General features: G+C 41.2%; 3 protein-coding genes across 4 annotated transcripts; 2 read left to right on the top strand and 1 right to left on the bottom strand.

Moving 5' to 3' along the window:
- Positions 1–1,179: 1,179 nt before the first annotated feature.
- Positions 1,180–3,160, top strand: LOC116264342 ((R,S)-reticuline 7-O-methyltransferase-like). Its single transcript, XM_050080569.1, has 3 exons — positions 1,180–1,196; positions 1,770–2,568; positions 2,649–3,160. The coding sequence occupies exons 1-3, from the start codon at positions 1,180–1,182 to the stop codon at positions 2,946–2,948; spliced, it is 1,116 nt and encodes a 371-aa protein (XP_049936526.1). The 3' UTR covers positions 2,949–3,160.
- Positions 3,161–5,300: 2,140 nt separating this feature from the next.
- On the top strand, positions 5,301–6,779 carry LOC116264545 ((R,S)-reticuline 7-O-methyltransferase-like). Its single transcript, XM_031644840.2, has 2 exons — positions 5,301–6,203; positions 6,284–6,779. The coding sequence occupies exons 1-2, from the start codon at positions 5,451–5,453 to the stop codon at positions 6,581–6,583; spliced, it is 1,053 nt and encodes a 350-aa protein (XP_031500700.1). The 5' UTR covers positions 5,301–5,450; the 3' UTR covers positions 6,584–6,779.
- Positions 6,780–16,756: 9,977 nt separating this feature from the next.
- LOC116264659 ((R,S)-reticuline 7-O-methyltransferase-like) lies at positions 16,757–18,223 on the bottom strand. Of its 2 annotated transcripts, none has more exons than XM_031644995.2 (2): positions 17,448–18,223; positions 16,757–17,328 (listed from the first exon to the last, which is right to left on the bottom strand). In XM_031644995.2, exons 1-2 carry the CDS (start codon positions 18,198–18,200, stop codon positions 17,068–17,070), a joined length of 1,014 nt encoding a protein of 337 aa, XP_031500855.1. In that variant the 5' UTR covers positions 18,201–18,223; the 3' UTR covers positions 16,757–17,067. The 2 variants fall into 2 exon arrangements, with proteins under 2 accessions (XP_031500855.1, XP_031500854.1); XM_031644994.2 differs by having other exon boundaries at positions 16,805–17,367.
- Between the last annotated feature and the right edge of the window lie 835 nt (positions 18,224–19,058).

Genomic DNA, 19,058 nt, shown 5'->3' on the forward strand with positions numbered 1-19,058 from the left:
AATGCATTTATAATAACCCAAAAATAAATGACTTATATAACATCAAAATTTTGGTAGTGAAAATCAAACTTTTATAAAATAACTTGTATTAGAACATGATTTTTATTAAATTAATGTTTATGAACACATTAATTAAAATGTTCACATCTTATTTAAAATATTGTTAAAACAAATTTAAGATTTCTGATTTTTGTCTCCTACTTAAGTGGTATATATATATATATATATAAACGTCCTACATTTAGTTTTCTATGAAAAAATTACGTTTACATGCAATAAAACTTTATAATCGGAAAAGTTTGGATCAAAACGGTTTTTAAAATCTTCATAAAAAACATTTTTATATGAGCAAAGAAAAAAGAGACATGTTTAGATTGGCTTTGCCGTTTTCGAACATAATGATCAGATGTTTACACAGATTTTTTTTTTATCGTAAGTAGGTAGCTTTTCAAGTGTTTCTCAGTATGGGGATCAAATTCGTATTCTTAATCTTTTTGTCTATAAGGATTAGAAACCATAAAAATATGTTAGCTTTGCCAATTCCGGCTCCAAAAATGCACATTTCTAGTTTTAGAACCATGCAAACCAAATAAAAATGTTGGATTTAGAGCGGATCATTATCGTCTAGCATACGTGCCCCAAGCAAGCAATAGACATCCACAAATGACAGACAGCTTCTCTTCCTGAGGAGAAAATAAGCAAATAAAGGAAGGGAAGATTTATCATTGCCTCACTAAATAAGTGAACTTTTGATTAGATAATGATTTACTATATTATTTATATGTTATCTTATTTTTTGGTGAACAGGCAAGCAGTCCTGTTTTTGGTGTCTCTTTGTGATATACTTGTATGTTTGTGTTCGGCTTTGTACAAAAAGTTGATGTTATGGGGATTTGAAACAGAAATCAAAGGACAGAGCTAAGAACTTTTTTTATCACATGAACGAAATTATAGTTTCAAAACATTAGTAAGAGCCGAAATAAAAATTATCAATTTTTTTTTATACATGTTAAATTAACTATTTTAAAATTTACATATAAATTTGAAGGCGGCCCCACACACCACGCTAGTCAGCAACCGCTGCCAGCTATGCATGTCAGTGATGTTTGTGAGTACGTATGATACTCTCATAAATCATGCAACACAATTTCACCTTCCACCTTCATTACTCAGGCCAAAATGCATGCCGGATTTGGGTGACGGCTGACGTCGGCGCTCCGATCTCTAGCTACTCCCTCTTCTTATACATCTTCCGCAGTAAAAGCAAAGAGAGACTGTAATAATCAAATAAAGCATTGGAGTAATACTTCTCTTCGTCTTCTTTCAAGACGTAGATACTTACTTTGTGGCCCTTCATTTTACCAGATCGAATTATGTGCGCAGGAGTATACACACAAACATGAAAAAAAGAAAGAGGGTTGAAGTATTTTAGAAATTTTTTGTAAAAAAAAATATATATATACATTTTAAACTTTTAACTTTTTTCATAACCTCTTTTTTGTCGTCTATGGTGCATGAATTTTTATGTCTTTCTCAAAACAAAATTGAAAATGAAAAAAAAAGTAAAAAAATAGCAAAAAACATTTTTTTTATAAATTACCAAAATATTTTTTCCTGTTTTAATAATAGACGCACGCAACTTTCTCTACAATAAAGTTACAGGCCATGTTCGCGACTTACCTTCCTACAAAAGGTGTGACGGTGCCCATCTTTCCAGACTACCCACGTAAATGATGGCGGTCCCTGCGCAACGATCGAATTTAATAAAGAGTCACCAAGAGTCAGAGGAAGAGAAGAGAAGAGAAGGGGAGAGAGATGGAAGAGGAGTGGCTGGTTCAGGGTCAGGCTCTGATATGGGAGCACATCTTGGCCTTCGCCACCTCAATGGCGCTCAAATGCGTCGTCGAGCTCGGCATCGCCGACATCATCGAGCAGAACCGCGGCCCCATGACTCTGCACCAGATGGTTGCCCAGCTGCCGACGCCCTCGCCGGACCTCCACTGCCTCCGGCGCATCATGAGAGTCCTCGTCCACAAACGCGTTTTCGCGCAGCACCAGCCCACCGGCAACAGCGGCGAGCCCACTTTCGGCCTGACTCCGGCCTCCAGGTGGTTGGTCAAGGGCGGGGAGCTCACCCTGGCGCCCATGGTCCTCATGTACACCCACCTCTCCTTCATGGCTTCATGGCATTGCTTCAGCAGGTGCGTGATGGAGGGCGGCGTGGCCTTTGAGAAGGCCCATGCTGGCGTCGATCTCTGGGGGTATTGTTCCCGTGACCCGGGATTCGGCAAGTTATTCAACTCCGCCATGGCCTGCAACACCAAGCTCGTGACCAAGGCGATCATAAAGGAATACAAGGACGGCTTCCGGCAAGTCAGCTCGCTTGTAGACGTCGGCGGCGGGGTCGGAACTGCAATCGGCGGGATCGTCAAGGCGTATCCACACATCACGGGGATCAACCTGGACCTCCCCCATGTTGTGGAAACTGCACCAGACTATGAGGGCGTCACCCATGTGGGTGGTGACATGTTCGCTGAGATTCCCAAGGCCGATGCCGTCTTCATGAAGGTTAGTAATGAGCAGGGTAGCTTTAATTGGTGATTGATGTGATCATTTAGCATAATTGACTGTTCTGCTAATGCACGTAGTGGATTTTGCATGACTGGGATGATGAGAACTGCTTGAAGATACTGAAGCAATGCCGGAAAGCGATTCCAGAGGAGACGGGCAAACTGGTAATCGTGGACGCCGTGTTGCAGCCCAACGAAGAAGGGGCGTGGGCCGATACGCGGATGATCTTCGACCTGGCGATGATGGCGCACACATCCGGTGGAAGGGAGAGGACGGAGATGGAATGGAAGAATCTGCTGGAGGAAGGAGGGTTCAATCGCTACAACATCATCTCCCTCCCTTCCCTTCCATCGCTCATAGAGGCATTTCCCAACTGAAGCAAAGAATATTGAAGCAGCTGGTAGCTCCATAGATGGAGTTGAAGAAGTTGCCCAAGTAGGATGGCTCCAAAGCTCCTGTGGTTGTAGTGACGTAGGTTTGATCAAATAAGTTAGTTGCCGTCCGGTTAAATCTTAGTTCCCGGCCGTGCTCAGCAAGCTCCTTTAATTTATGTTCTATGCAACTCTTCTCGTGCTAAGACTTAGAATGATATTGTTGTGCAACATTTAGTTAAAGTATGCAGGAAGGTTGCTCCGTATGGCAGTTTAAAAAGGCACAGTCTTTTAAGATTGCAACAATAGAGGCTCTAATAATTGAATTGGGGCAAAGGCCTCATCCTTCTAAATGACATTTGGATCTAGTTTGGACTCGTAATCCTGCTTCGGGATTCATGTCATGAGTCAAATTCATGATTTGAATTTAAATATTCTTTAGATTCGAAATTGGCTTTGAAATTGTAATTTTTCACAATTCTTTTGTAAAATTTTGACATGACTTCAATTTTGATGTGAAAAAATTTAAGGTGTTAACAAATGCACTTTTTGTACTTATCTAAGCTTAAATGTGATGTTAAGAGTGATTTGATGATAAACATGTATTAGGTTAGTCACTTTTTTACCATTACAATGCATTTATAATAATCCAAAAATAAATGACTTCTATAACATCAAAATTTTGATAGTAGAAAAAACAAACTTTGTGTAAAAATAACTTGAATTAGAACATGATTTATATTAAATTAACGTTTATGAACACATTAATTAAGATGTTCACATTTTAATTAAAATATTGTCAAAACAAATTTAAGATTTCTCATTTTTGTCTACTACCTATGTGGTATGGTATTTACCCCCCCTCCCCAACACACACACACACCCACACACACACACACACGGATATATATATATATATATATATATATATATATATATATATATATATATATATAACAAAAAAATGTCATACATTTAGTTTTTTTATGAAAAAGTTACGATTACATGTAATAAAACTTTATAATCGAAAAGGTTTGGATCAAAACGGTTTTTAAAATGTTCACAAAATACATTTTTACATGAGCAAAGAAAAAAACGACATGTTTAGATCGGCTTTGCGGTTTTCGAACATAATGATCAGATAGATGTCTGCCGCTAGTCATGGTAAGCAGGTAGCTTTTCAAGTGTTTCTCAGTATGGGGATCAAATTCCTATTCTTAATCTGTTTGTCTATATGCATCAGAAACTATAAAAATATGTTAGCTTTGCTAATTCCGGCTTCAAAATTGCACATTTCTAGTTTTAGAACCATGCAAACCAAATAAAAATGTTGGATTTAGAACGGATCAATATCGTGTAGCATACGTTGCCCAAGCAAGCAATAGACATCCACAAATGACAGACAGCTCCTCTTTTTGAGGAGAAAATAAGCAAATAAAGGAAGCTAAAGTTCATCATTGCGTCTCTAAATATGTGAACTTTTGATTAGACAATGATTTATTATATTATTTATATGTTATCTTACTTTTTGATGAACAGGCAAGCAGGCCTGTTTTTGGTGTCCCTTTGTGATATACTTGTATTTCAGTGCTTAGCTTTGTAGCACAAAATGTTGCAGACATCTAAGGCTTAGATGAACTAGAATTTTTTTTTTATCACATGAACAGAACTATAGTTTCAAAACTTTAGTAAGAGACGAACTAAAAATTATCAATTTTTTTTATATATGTTAATAACTTTTTTAAAATTTACATATAAATTTCAAGGCGGCCCCACACACAGACACTAGTCAGCAACCGCTACCAGCTATCAGTTTGTGAGTATGGTACTCTCATAAATCATGCAACACAATTTCTAGCTGCTCCTTCTTCTTATTCACAGTAAAAGCAAACAGAGATGTAATAATCAAATACAGCATTGGAGTAGTACTTCTCTTCGTCTTCTTTCAAGACATTGCGCACTTGGTGGGTCTCACAATACTTTCTTACTTACGTACTTTGCCGTGCTTCATTTTACCAGATCGAATTATGTGCGCAGGGGTATACACACAACAAACATGAATAAAAGGAGAGTTGAAGTATTTTAGAATTTTTTTGTGAAAAAAATATATACATTTTAAACTTTTAATTTTTTTCATAACCGCTTTTTGTCCTCTAAAAATACTCCTTTTTAAACATTTCAAGAGCATTTTGGTCATTATAGCGAACCTGGTTATATGGTGCATATATGGTGCATGAATTTTTATGTTTTTCTCAAAACAAAATTGAAACTGAAAAAAAAAAAGTAAAAAGATAGTAATTTTTTTTTTATAAATTACCAAAATATTTTTTCCTGTTTTAATAATAGATGCACGCAACTTTCTCTACAATACAGTTACAGGCCATATTCGTGAGTTACCTTACGGTGCCTACTTTTCTAGACCACCCACGTAAATAATGGCGGTACCAACACAGCGATCGAATTTAATAGTCACCAAGAGTCAGAGGAAGAGAAGAGAAGGGGAGAGAGATGGAAGAGGAGTGGCTGGTTCAGGGTCAGGCTCTGATATGGGAGCACATCTTGGCCTTCGCCACCTCAATGGCGCTCAAATGCGTCGTCGAGCTCGGCATCGCCGACATCATCGAGCAGAACGGCGGCCCCATGACTCTGCACCAGATGGCTAACCAGCTGCCGACGCCCTCGCCGGACCTCCACTGCCTCCGGCGCATCATGAGAGTCCTCGTCCACAAACGCGTCTTCGCGCAGCACCAGCCCACCGGCAACAGCGGCGAGCCCACTTTCGGCCTGACTGCAGCCTCCAGGTGGTTGGTCAAGGACGGGGAGCTCACCCTGGCGCCCATGGTCCTCATGCATAGCCACCTCACCTTCTTGGTTCCATGGCATTGCTTCAGCAGGTGCGTGATGGAGGGCGGCGTGGCCTTTGAGAAGGCCCATGCTGGCGTCAATCTCTGGGGGTATTGTTCCCGTGACCCTGGATTTGGCAAGTTATTCAACTCCGCCATGGCCTGCAACACCAAGCTCGTGACCAAGGCGATTATAGACGAATACGAGGACGGGTTCCGGCAACTCAGCTCGCTTGTAGACGTCGGCGGCGGGGTCGGAACTGCAGTCGGCGCGATCGTCAAGGCGTATCCACACATCACGGGGATCAACCTGGACCTCCTCCATGTTGTGGAAACTGCACCAGACTATGAGGGCGTCACCCATGTGGGTGGTGACATGTTCGCTGAGATTCCCAAGGCCGATGCCGTCTTCATGAAGGTTAGTAATGAGCAGGGTAGCTTTAATTGGTGATTGATGTGATCATTTAGCATAATTGACTGTTCTGCTAATGCACGTAGTGGATTTTGCATGACTGGGATGATGAGAACTGCTTGAAGATACTGAAGCAATGCCGGAAAGCGATTCCAGAGGAGACGGGCAAACTGATAATCGTGGACGCCGTGTTGCAGCCCAGCGAAGAAGAGGCGTGGGCCGATACGCGGATTCTCTCCGACTTGGCGATGATGGCGCACACATCCGGTGGAAGGGAGAGGACGGAGATGGAATGGAAGAATCTGCTGGAGGAAGGAGGGTTCAATCGCTACAACATCATCTCCCTCCGTTCCCTTCCATCGCTCATAGAAGCGTTTCCCAACTGAGGCAAAGAATATTGAACCAGCTGGTAGCTCCATGGATGGAGTTGAAGAAGTTGCCCAAGTAGGATGGCGGCTCCAAAGCTCTTGTGATTGTAGTGAAATGGGTTTGATAAAATAAGTTAGTTGCCGTCCGGTTAAATCTTAGTTCCTGGCCGTGCTTAGTATCGGTTCAGGCGCCTTTAATTTATGTTCTGTGCAACTCTTCTCGTGTTAAGACTTAGAATGATATCGTTGTTAAAAATTTGAATACGGTATGCATGAAAGCTGCACTGTCTTTTAAGATTGACACAACAGAGGCTCTAATAATTGAATTCGAGGTGCGTTAGAAGGAATATTACATCCTAATTGACATTAAAGGCCCCACCCTTCTTTCCTATGCACACTCCGTGCACCAAAAACTTGTGCACATGGTATGCAATCAACAAAACCCGCTCGACGCCTTCCCCCTGCGCTCGACACCCCTACCCCCCGCCCCCCCCGACACCTTTCTCATTTCCTCCCATCACCCGCGCCTGCAGCTCCTCCTCGCTCTGTCGCCTTCTCACTCTGTCGCCTTCTCACTGTCGCACAAGAGGCCGCACCCACCGTCGCCGCTCCGCCGTTGCCGCACTGACCGTCGCCGCTCCGCTCTTCTGCCGGTGATCTTTCCCCCTTTCTCTCTTGCTCTCTGATGCCCTCGTCTTCTCCCAAATCAGTGCCCTAATCACCGGAAAATTTCTCCCACCTGTCATCCTCCAAAAATGCGCCACTATGAAGCAGCTCAAGCAAATTCACGCCCACTTTATCACTGCCGGCCTCCTCGACAGCAACGTCTTCCTCCTTGGCCGCCTATTCCCCTTCTGCGCGGACACAGATTCTGATGATCTGCACTACGCGCACCTTGTGTTCACCCAAAATTCGAAGTCCCGATTTCTTCTTCAATACCATTATCAGGGGATATTCAACCAGTCCCACTCCCACTAAATCCATTCAATTCGACACTCACCTTCTCCGGTCTCGTCAAGCCCCCGATCTCTACACTTTTCCGTTTGTTCTGAAGGCGTGCACACAATTGTCGGACGTCTGGCAGGGAGAAACGATTCATGGGCAGGTGATAAAATTTGGATTTAGCTCATATGTGTACGTGGGGATTTCCTTGATTCATATGTATGGGTTCTGCGGGCGCGTCGAAACTGCTGGCCAACTGTTTGATGGAATCTCTGAACGAGATGTTGTGTCCTGGAACTCAATGTTGTGCAGCAGGGATCTTCGGACGCCTTGAATATCTTTTCTCAAATGCAAGCTGATAAGGTTATGCCCCATGAATCCACTTTGGTGAGTGTGCTCTCGGCTTGTGCCCATGTGGGCGCTCTCGAAGAGGGCAAGTGGGTTCATGCTTTTGTTGGATCTAACGGTATGAAACTGAGCGTCATACTTGGTACCGCACTTATAGATATGTATTCCAAGTGTGGCTGCGTAGATCTTGCTTTGAAAATCTTTCATGAATGAGAAGAACCTGTTGGCATGGACCACTATGATCAAAGGGCTAGCAATGCATGGGCGCGGGAATGAAGCGGTCAATTTGTTTACTGATATGTTGGCACTGGACATTGAACCTGATGATATTGCCTTTATTGGAGCGCTCTGTGCCTGCACTCATGCAGGGTTGGTAGACGAAGGTCGCCAGTATTTTGAAATGATGAGTACAGTGTATAATGTTAGCCCCAAAATTGAGCACTACGGATGCATGGTTGATCTCCTTGCACGAGTTGGGCAGCTTGATGAAGCAAGGGAGATGGTTGAAACGATGCCAATGTGTCCTTATAGTCTTATCTGGGGCTCTCTGTTGGCTGGTTGTAAATTTCACGGGAATGTGGAGCTCGCAGAGTATGTAACCAAGCATTTGATGTATTTTCCTCCATATACAAATGGGGCTGGATAGATTGCTTGTATGAAAGGGCTGCAAACAACATTGATGGCGTGTATTTTTCCAATGTACAACGACTTTGATGGCGTCTGTTTAAGTGACTTCAAAACTCATCTTATACAAAACTCGTTTTTACGCATTGCTAGGTTAAATTCTTCATTGTGCATCAAACATGGTTAAATTCTTCATTGTGCATCAAACAAGGTTAAAATTACCAGGTTAAATTCTTCATGTGCATCAAACATGACCTCAAATCGGAAGCGAGTTAAATTTCATCCTGAAATTTTTTCCAGAAAAATTTACCACGTTAAATTCTTCCCTGTGCATCAAACGCACTCTTAGGGACCTTTTAAGCAAGAGTCATTCAAGCAACAGCCACTTCAATTTCTTTCAATTTTTACCAAACACAAAGTGCTTGACCAAGAGTTGATATGCACACCAAATTTCGTGCACCTGCACGGCGTACATAACCAGTTTCAACCAGAAGCCCTAGAACAGCAAGAAGGCTGATGGTGTTTCTCTAATGACAAGAATGAGTCTCTTTTTTTGAAGTAAGTTCTATTGTTTTGGTATAGGAGTGTCAAGTTCTATCCTACAGTAAGGGAAGATGTTAATGGAGCAGGACCTAGTAAGCTTGGTTTGACAAAATTGCATCCACTCTAACTGGAAGTAATTTCCCTCAAGCTACCGTCAACATAGGTTGGTAACCGTTTGAAATAAATGTAAATAATCGAGTTAGACAACTATTGCTGATTGAATGTGTGATTGTGTTTGTTTGTTCTTATGATTTTCTCTTGTCATGATTCAAGTTCCACTGTTTTGGAATTTTGGTTTATGGGTTGGAACTTTTTCTAGTCATGCTGGCGTGTGTAACACCTGATAGTAAGCTCAGTAATGACTCATTCCAATTCTGCAGGTGTAATTGGACAAGTGGCACAGGGAGAATCAACTATATTGTTAAATCGATGATATGATTCCCAAAAAGCCAATTTTTTTTTTCTGTCCCCCTTCCTTAGCATGACTTTTATGCTTAAGTCATTAATATTTTACTTGTAATTTTCTACTTAGGAAGTTTATCAAAAGGATAATTGATTTGTTGGTTGATAGAGGTTTGGATTTTGGAAAGGTTGTTATGTCTATTTCTCCAATTCAAAAGAGTATCGTGTTTGAAACTGTTACATGTTTGCTAATATTGGAATTGCCTTGCTCTAAACTGTTCTCTTGAAGAGCGTAATATCACGATTAGGTTAGGGTATGTTAATGCCAATTGTAATTCTTAATTCTAACCACTTAGACTGCTTGGGCATCAATTATGATTGTATGATGTAACTTAAGCAATGTTGTAAAAAGCGTATGGTAAGCCGTATCGGTTTGACTTTAAAATACGTTGTATCGTAAAATATCGTAACTGTATTGTATTTTTTTTTAAATAATCAGAAAAAATATAAGAAATTCTCAAAAAATAATAAAAAATTAATAGAAAATACCTTATCGTAATTATATTGTACGTATCGTAACCGTACCGTAGCCGTATCGTACGTATCGTAACTGTATCACACGATACAGTGCCTGTATCGTAACTGTACGATACATGTGGTGTATCATATCATATTTTTTGAAACGCGACGATACGTATCGTACTATACGGTCCCATATCATACGATACGTACAACACTGAACTTAGGTGTATTTGCTTTAATGAAAAAAGAAATGATTGCCGACGGATGGACAACCATTTGAGCCCAGTGTTGGTAACCATAGTTCTCTATTTCGATATTTTCGGCCATATGTGATATCAGTTTGCATGAACTTTATATTTTTTTTCATGACTAAATAAGTTACAAATACTTGCCTCAGTGGTGCAACTCCTTCAGGAGAATATGTTAAGATGCCCACCTTGTTCCCTTTTGAGAGTTATTTTATCTGCATATTTTGAGGGTCATGATGTTGTTGCGGCTGCAATGCTTAATGGGCAGCCATCATGGATAGCATTGCTTCTAATTGAAAGCAATGAAAGCTGTCCTTAGCCTCAAACTTCAGAGAACCTTGCCGCTGTTGAATTACGAGACTCAGCATATTATCATTCTACAAAAGAAAATTGATCTTGTTCAAGACAGTGCTTCCATGAACTAGTATGACGTAATTTAGAAATGTATTTGGATTAATGGTCTGATAGCTTAGATTTCACATTTCAAGTAAAAAAGCATTGTGCTTTTTTTTTTTTAAGAAAAAATAAATTATTGAAAGAACCAGTGATCCTTCTATTTGCAGAGAGCAGTTACAGATGGAGCAACTGGTCGGAAATTGATGAAATGAAAGGAGGGAATAAAGGTGGAAGCATTCCAAGGGAATGTCTCCTTTCAATCATGGAGTTGTTTTGAAGCGATAGTTTTTCTGGGGAGAACTATTTCAAAGGTCTTTAGTGTACCTTATTTGCAATGTCAACTTAATAAAGTTGGAGAAACATTCCATTGATTGAGTCAAACTTGGTTTTACTTTGATTTATGGAAAAATGAGCTTCACCCTTGACATGGAGATTAGTTACCGTCAATAAATTATGGCAGCAGTATTCAACCATCATGTTCAAGTGGGAGGGTTGTTTCATTTTTTATGGAATTATATAGCGGCGAGTAAAATCTCCGCTATATGGGTTTGACCTTGGCCAGAGTCTTCCACTGGTAGAGATTTGTTAGTGATTAACCACTGTTGGATTTTTTCTTTTTTGCCAATGGTAACTTTCCCAACGCCACTTGAACGGTTACATCTTAGTTCCTTGCTATGCTTGGTACAAGTTCAGTCTCCTTTTTAACTTATGATCTATGCGACTCTTCATCGTGTCAAGACTTGACTGATATCGGTGTCCAACCTTTGGGTCAAGTATGTGTGAAGGCTGCATTGCTGTTCAAAACGGAACAATTTTTAAGATCGACACAAGAACCAATTGAATTCTGGTCATAAGATGGAGTATTTCGTCCTAGTATTCAATTGAAAGGCAGAATCTTTCACCCTTCTCTCATATCCCTCAGTCTCTGTTCACTAAAAAATCTTGCAGAGGGCGTAGAATTACCAAAATATCTTCATTAAAATAAAAAGGAAGAAACTTTTTGAAATGGTAAAAAGGGATTGTAAAAAAAAGTTGAAAAGTCATTTCACAAGGAATCACTACATCAATAGTGTTTTTGACCCAAAACACACGGCTGGCACTGGGTAGAACACCATGCTGTAGGGGCTCGTCCTTTTGTGAAGGTGCAATTTTGTGACCTTTTTATGCTTGCCCACCTCCTTATTATCCGGGTATTTTAGTTATTGGGCACAACAACATTGTAGTTCAATCATGCCATGAGCACCAATATGCCTCCGATTGAGAAGTGTGAGAACATGTCACCGGATGGCACAGAATACCCAATCTTTATCAGATTTGTGGAAGCAGATGAGCATCGGCCGCCGGCTGTCGTAGGCGACTCACTGAAATCTGGCGGCACTCCAAAATTCGACCGCTTCCTCCCGTGATCTCCAAGAAATCTAAGAATGTGCAGGGATGATCTGCAGGGACCTAGAAATCAGTTGGACCCCTGCTTGATAGTTGGAAGTGCTGAATTTAACAGCGCCATGTGATTGAATCGCGACGGTCTATCGGTGTTCTTCACGGTTTCTCAAGTCTCGACTGCAGCACCGTCAAAATTCGCACGTTCAACATACAATCAACAATTTCGGATTAATTCGCTCAAGGCTATTGCCCACCCAAAGTGCGAATACATTAGAGTTTCTCTAAGGGCTATCTCATACTCAAGAGGGGGGATTGTGAGGATATTTATAGAGAGTTTTGGAGCCAAAACTCAAAATTTAAATTTTTTTGAATTTCATAAAATTTTCATTCGAATTTCAAAGAATTTTGAATTATTTTTAATTTTTTTTTAAAAAATAGGTTTTGACTAAGTGGGATTGGCCACTAGCCCTACAAACACCCCTTTGAGGTGTGGGCAGGGCTATTGTCCACCCAAAGAAATCAAAACCGCTCCCTAAGGGGCGGTTTTTTTTGCAAGAAAAGGAGGGAGGCTTGCAATAGCAGACCCCTGCCCGGGCGCTGTTGCATGCCAAGCGCAACAGCGACCGGCACTTGGAGACCACGCGCGGCAGCGCCTTGCGCGCTGCCTCGCGCATGACGGGCGCTGCTGTGACCGCATGACGGGCGCTGCAGTGATCACTGCAATGATCGCTGTTGCATAATGTTGTAACTTCACGCGATAGCGTAGCGCGCGACGCTACGCAATCGCGTCTGCGCATCGGGCGACGTGTTGTCTTGCGACGCCCTGTGGTGCGACCAATTGTCATGGGACGCGCAATCCTTTGTTTTTATTTTTTTATATTTTATTATTTTTTCCTAAGGGTTTTTCGTAAAAAATCATAAAAATTTCTTTTTTTGTTTAATTTATTTAAAAGGCATATAAACCTAGTTTTATTTACAAAAAAGGAGGTCGACTTCGTTTTAAGCTTCAAAAATATATTTTGGTACCAGGACGAAACATAAAATGGGGAGAAGTTTGTGCATGGGCACGCAACACTTATAGCATATGACTCTGTTGTTTTGAACTCGATTTTGGATTTTGACTTTGAAATGTTGATTTGGATTTAATTTTTGGGTTTTGGATCTAATCTGGATCTGAAATTTGGATTTTGGATTTGAATCTTGCGCGTAAATTTGGGTTTTGTGCTTGGGTAAAATAACACAATTGTTTTCAAAAAATTTTGGGGTTATTACAATTAGTCTGCAAATTATACAAATTTCAAAATGAATCATCATCCCGAGAAGCTTATGATATGAAAACTATACCTCAAACCAATGATAGATTTTGGTATCCAGACACTGGCGCTACCCATCACATGACTGCCGATCTAAACAAGTTATCTGTTCACTCAGAATATCGTGGGTAGGATCAATTGAGAATTGGAAATGATGCTGGTATTCAAATCAAGAATATTGGTAATGTTTCTCTCTCCAGCTCAGACTCACATTTTTTTTTTAAATAATGCGCTGCATGTTCCTACTATTTCCAAGAATCTTCTATCAGTGCATAAATTTGCCCCTGACAATGATGTTGTTTTAGAATTTGACGCAAATCATTGCGATGTTAAGAATCAGACAGTAGGGGAGAAACTTATGGAGGTAGCAAATAAATGAGGCTTATATCAGCTAAAGTTACAACATTATCCAGCTCGCTAGAAAACAGCACTTGTGGGAGAAGGAGTCTCGGTTGATGATTGGCACAGTCGAATTGGACATTCTGATTTTAGAACTGTGATGCATGTTTGGAATAAATTTGATTTACCTATTGACAGCAAGTCTTATACTAAGATATGTGATGCATGTCAAAAAGGGAAGAGTCATGCTCTTCCTTTTGTACCGACACAACATAAGATTGAAGCTCCACTTGATTTGATTTTCACTGATGTTTAGGGACCATCAGCTATTTCATCTTTTCATCTTTATATGGTTATAGCTACTATGTTAACTTTATGGATGCATTCTCTCACTTTTCTTGAATATACATTATAAAAAATAAATCAGATGATCTCTCTGTTTTTAAAACTTTTCAAGTTATAACAACAATTTGATCGAAAAATCAAGGTTGTTCAAAGTGATTGAGGAGGAGAATATCCAATTGTTTTCACCTACCTCAAACAGATTGGTATTGTTTATAGAGATGTTTGTCCACATGCTCACCAACAAAATGGCAGCATAGAAAGCAAACGTAGGCATGTAGTTAGCATCGGATTGACGCTTCTCGCACATGCTAACTTTCCTTATAAATATTGAGACTTTGCCTTTAGAACTGTTGTCTTCTTGATCAATAGAATGTCAATTTGGGTTCTTAAAATGAAGTCACGGTATCAAGTTTTGTTCAAAAACTCTCCAGATTATAAATTTTTAAAGGTTTTTGGATGTGCCTGCTAATCATGTTTACGTGATTTCAACTCTCACAAATTGCAGTTTCACAGCAAGCAATATATCTTTTTTGGTTACAGCAGCATGCACGAAGGACACATTTGCTTCGATCAAGATACGAGCAAACTTCTTATCAGTAGGCATGTGGTATTTGATGAAGGTATATACCCCTTCAAAACCTTGGCATCATCAGCCAAACCCAATGAACCTACACCCACACTCCCGTTAGTCATAACCATGTCATCCCAAACCGTACCACGTCCACCAAACCGTGCCACAATCCATCAAATCTTATACCACCTCCAGATCTCTTAACTCAACCAACCTCTCCCATTCATTCCCCTTCTACCACCATCTCCCCTACTCAGGATATGCCAATTCAACCTATACCACCACACCGAACCCTACACCCCCTCCAAATTGGTTCTCTAAAGCCCAAAAACCTATAACATCTCCAAATATCCTCTCCCTGAAATTCATCTCACCCATCTAAACCTTGAAACTGAACCTCATACTGTGTCTCAAGCCTTGAAACATGTTCAATGGGTTCGCGCCATGAAAGCTAAACTTGCAACTCTAAACAACAATCACACATGGACCTTTGTCCTGCCGCCTTCCTCTACTGATATTACTGCCTCAAAATGAGTTTTTCGTATCAAAAGGAAAGCTGATGGCACACTTGAATGGTACAAAGCTCGCTTAGTCGCCAAGGGCTATACCCAAGAACATGGTATTGACTACCTTGAAACCTTCAATCCAGTAGTCAAACACCCCTGTGTAAGAGTCCTCCTCACGATCGCAATCACCTATTGTTGTACTGAACAACTTGATGTTCAAAATATTTTCCTTCATGGCATTCTCACTGAGAAGGTATATATGGCTCAGCCCTCGGGCTTCATTGATGACCGATTTCCTCATCATGTTTATCAGTTGCATAAGGCTATTTATGGTTTAAAACAGTCTCCTTGCGCCTGGTTTCATCGACTTACTACCTTCTTGGTTTCATTGTGTTGCATTGGCTCTAAAGTGGATCCCTCTCTTTTTACGCGGTTGCGGCAAGATTCAATACTATATATTTTCATCTATGTTGACTACATCATTATTACAAGCAATAATGCTATTATGATTCAGTCTATTATTCACACTCTAGATCAAGAGTTTGGCATCAAAGGCCTTGGCCTCCTACACTATTTTTTAGGCATACAAGCAATGTTCTCTTTCAAAGGTCTGTTTCTTTCTCAAGAAAATGGCATGCTTGATCTTCTCCAGAAAGCAACGCGCATGTCGACCACCTTTAAGCTGTCCAAACATGTTGGGGAACCCTTATTTGATCCCACTCCTTATCGGCAACTTGTTAGTACACTGCAATATCTTACACTTGCAAGGTCCAATCTCTTCTTTGCTGTTAACAAAGTTTGTCAGTACATGTAGCATCCCACTACTGTACACATGACTGCGGTCAAACGTATTTTACGTTACATTAAGGCAACGCTATCTTGCAGTTTACTTTTAAAACTAACCACCAATTTTTAAATTGATGCTTACACAGATATAGACTGGGTTGGAAATATTGATGATCGAAAGTCTACTGGAGGATTTGTGATCTTCATGGGTTCATCTCTTGTCTCTTGGTCTGCTCACAAACAGCCTATTGTTGCTCGATCGAGCATTGAAGCTGAATGCCATGCTCTAGCGTCTTGTTCCTCTAAGGTTTTATGGCTCACGTTTTCACTTCAGGAAATACACATCACTATGCCGCTTGTTCCTCGTTTGTGGTGTAACGACATAAGTGTTGCCTCTCTCTTTGCCAATCCTATATTTTATAATAGAAGCAAACATATTGAGATTGATGTTCATTTTGCTTGAGATCACATCGCAAAGAATCATCTTCAGGTTCACTATATTCCTAGAGCTGATCAACTGGCTAACATTTTCACAAAACCTCTCGCTCAAACTACTTTTCACAACCTCAAATTCAAGCTAAACACTCTTTTTCGAGCGTTCATCTTGCAAGGGGATAATAAGCCACAAAACGATACACTCGGCAACAGCACAACCAGCTCCAATATTGACACCGGAGGAGATCACGCCCATGCCAACAACATCAGATCCAAAATTGTAGCTAAAAGAGATCACACCCATGCTAAAGATAACGTCGATCTCAGTATGACAACTATCTCAAAAAAAAAGGGAAACTCATGATTTTGTAAATCAATTAAATCCCAAGAAATGTGGGACTGATACAAAGATTGAAGATAAATAAAATCTCTTCTCTTGTAAAAATTAACAAGAAAGAGATATTTCCTATCGTGGACATAGACTAAAAGTTGAACCACGTTAAATGGTATCTTCTTCTCTTCTCTTCCTTGGCGTGTGGTTTTCTAGATACTTTATCCAAATGTTGCACAACAATATCATTCCAAGTATTAACACGAGAAGAGTTGCATAGAACATAAATTAAAGGAGCTTGAACCCATACTAAGCACGGCCAGGAACTAAGATTTAACCGGACGGCAACTACCTTATTTGATCAAACCCATTTCACTACAACCACAAGAGCTTTGGAGCCGCTATCCTACTTGGGCAACTTCTTTAACTCCATCTATGGAGTTACCAGCTGGTTCAATATTCTTTGTCTTAGTTGGGAAATGCCTCTATGAGCGATGGAAGGGAAGGGAGGGAGATGATGTTGTAGCGATTGAACCCTCCTTCCTTGAGCAGATTCTTCCATTCCATCTCCGTCCTCTCCCTTCCACCGGATGTGTGCGCCATCATCACCAAGTCGAAGACCATCCGCGTATCGGCCCACCCCCCTTCTTCGTTGGGCTGCAACACGGCGTCCACGATTATCAGTTTGCCCGTCTCCTCTGGAATCGCTTTCCGGCATTGCTTCAGTATCTTCAAGCAGTTCTCATCATCCCAGTCATGCAAAATCCACTACGTGCATTAGCAGAACAGTCAATTATGCTAAATGATCACATCAATCACCAATTAAAGCTACCCTGCTCATTACTAACCTTCATGAAGACGGCATCGGCCTTGGGAATCTCAGCGAACATGTCACCACCCACATGGGTGACGCCCTCATAGTCTGGTGCAGTTTCCACAACATGGGGGAGGTCCAGGTTGATCCCCGTGATGTGTGGATACGCCTTGACGATCCCGCCGATTGCAGTTCCGACCCCGCCGCCGACGTCTACAAGCGAGTTGAGTTGGCGGAAGCCGTCCTTGTATTCGTCTATGATCGCCTTGGTCACGAGCTTGGTGTTGCAGGCCATGGCGGAGTTGAATAACTTGCCAAATCCAGGGTCACGAGAACAATACCCCCAGAGATCGACGCCAGCATGGGCCATCTCAAAGGCCACTCCGCCCTCCATCGCGCACCTGCTGAAGCAATGCCATGGAGCCAAGGCGGAGAGGTGGTTGTGCATAAGGACCATGGGCGCCAGGGTGAGCTCCCCGTCCTTGACCAACCACCTGGAGGCCGGAGTCAGGCCGAAAGTGGGCTCGCCGCTGTTGCCGGTGGGCTGGTGCTGTGCGAAGACGCGTTTGTGGACGAGGACTCTCATGATGCGCCGGAGGCAGTGGAGGTCCGGCGAGGGCGTCGGCAACTGGGCAGCCATCTGGTGCAGAGTCATGGGGCCGCCGTTCTGGTCGATGATGTCGGCGATGCCCAGCTCGACGACGCATTTGAGCGCCATTGAGGTGGCGAAGGCCAAGATGTGATCCCATATCATAGCCTGCCCCTGAACAAGCCACTCCTCTCCCATCTCTCTCCCTTTCTCTTCTCTTCTCTTCCCTTCCTCTCTAATGGCTGATGGACTGTTGGTGGCTCTTTATTAAATTCGATTGTTGTGTAGGTACCGCCCATTGTTCACGTGGGTAGTCTACAAAAATGGGCACCGTCTCACCTTCAGTAGGAAGGTAAGTCACGGTCATGACCTCCAGGTGAAACAGGAAAAAACATTTTGGTAATTTGTAAAAAATAAATGTTTGTTTACGGTCTTTTTTTTTTTTTTAATTTTGTCTTGACAAAAAGCTTTTTTAGTATAAACTTATTTTAATCATTAACCATATTAGCACATCAAAATTTGTGCACCATATTGGTTTCTTTTAATGTTTATTTTAATAAAAATTGGCTATGGATCATTTTTAAGGTTTTAATTCGTTTTGGGATTTAAACTTACGAACATCATATTTTCTAATATTTATAGTTTAAAAGAATAACATACTGGAGAGCCACAATGAACATATAATTTGAATGTTGAACTCCTTCTTCTTGAGTGTGAGTCATCTTGCCGCCCCCTTGTATCATATTGTGCCCCTTAAGTCAAGCAAGCCTAGATAGTTATGGTTGATTCATTTATTGATAGAAGGTTGATCGCTGGCTTGAGTTTTTGTGAGTCAACTGCTTGTACAAACCTATACAGCCTTAGACCGTAGAGGAGGAAGAGGAGAGAGAGGAGGGAAGATCTTGTGGGGTCATAAAGTAAAGTAGGTCTTCATTGGTCTGAACTTTTGGTATAAAAGACAGAAATCAAGAAATTTTTTCATTTATCCTGTTGTTGTTTCTATGGTTATTGAAATGATATTTTTTTCATTGAGCAGCAGGTTATCTGCGGTCAAAC

This window comes from Nymphaea colorata, chromosome 11 (genome assembly GCF_008831285.2).
Source record: "Nymphaea colorata isolate Beijing-Zhang1983 chromosome 11, ASM883128v2, whole genome shotgun sequence".
In the NCBI taxonomy this organism is placed as follows: Eukaryota; Viridiplantae; Streptophyta; class Magnoliopsida; order Nymphaeales; family Nymphaeaceae; genus Nymphaea; species Nymphaea colorata.

Bases quoted from the DNA above. Each gene is read 5' to 3' on its own strand.
- LOC116264342 (XM_050080569.1), top strand. The intron at 2,569-2,648 runs GTTAGTAATGAG...TAATGCACGTAG, and splicing joins CCGATGCCGTCTTCATGAAG to TGGATTTTGCATGACTGGGA.
- LOC116264545 (XM_031644840.2), top strand. From the start codon at position 5,451: ATGGAAGAGGAGTGGCTGGTTCAGGGTCAGGCTCTGATATGGGAGCAC. The intron at 6,204-6,283 runs GTTAGTAATGAG...TAATGCACGTAG, and splicing joins CCGATGCCGTCTTCATGAAG to TGGATTTTGCATGACTGGGA.
- LOC116264659 (XM_031644994.2), bottom strand. From the start codon at position 18,200: ATGGGAGAGGAGTGGCTTGTTCAGGGGCAGGCTATGATATGGGATCAC. The intron at 17,368-17,447 runs GTTAGTAATGAG...TAATGCACGTAG, and splicing joins CCGATGCCGTCTTCATGAAG to TGGATTTTGCATGACTGGGA.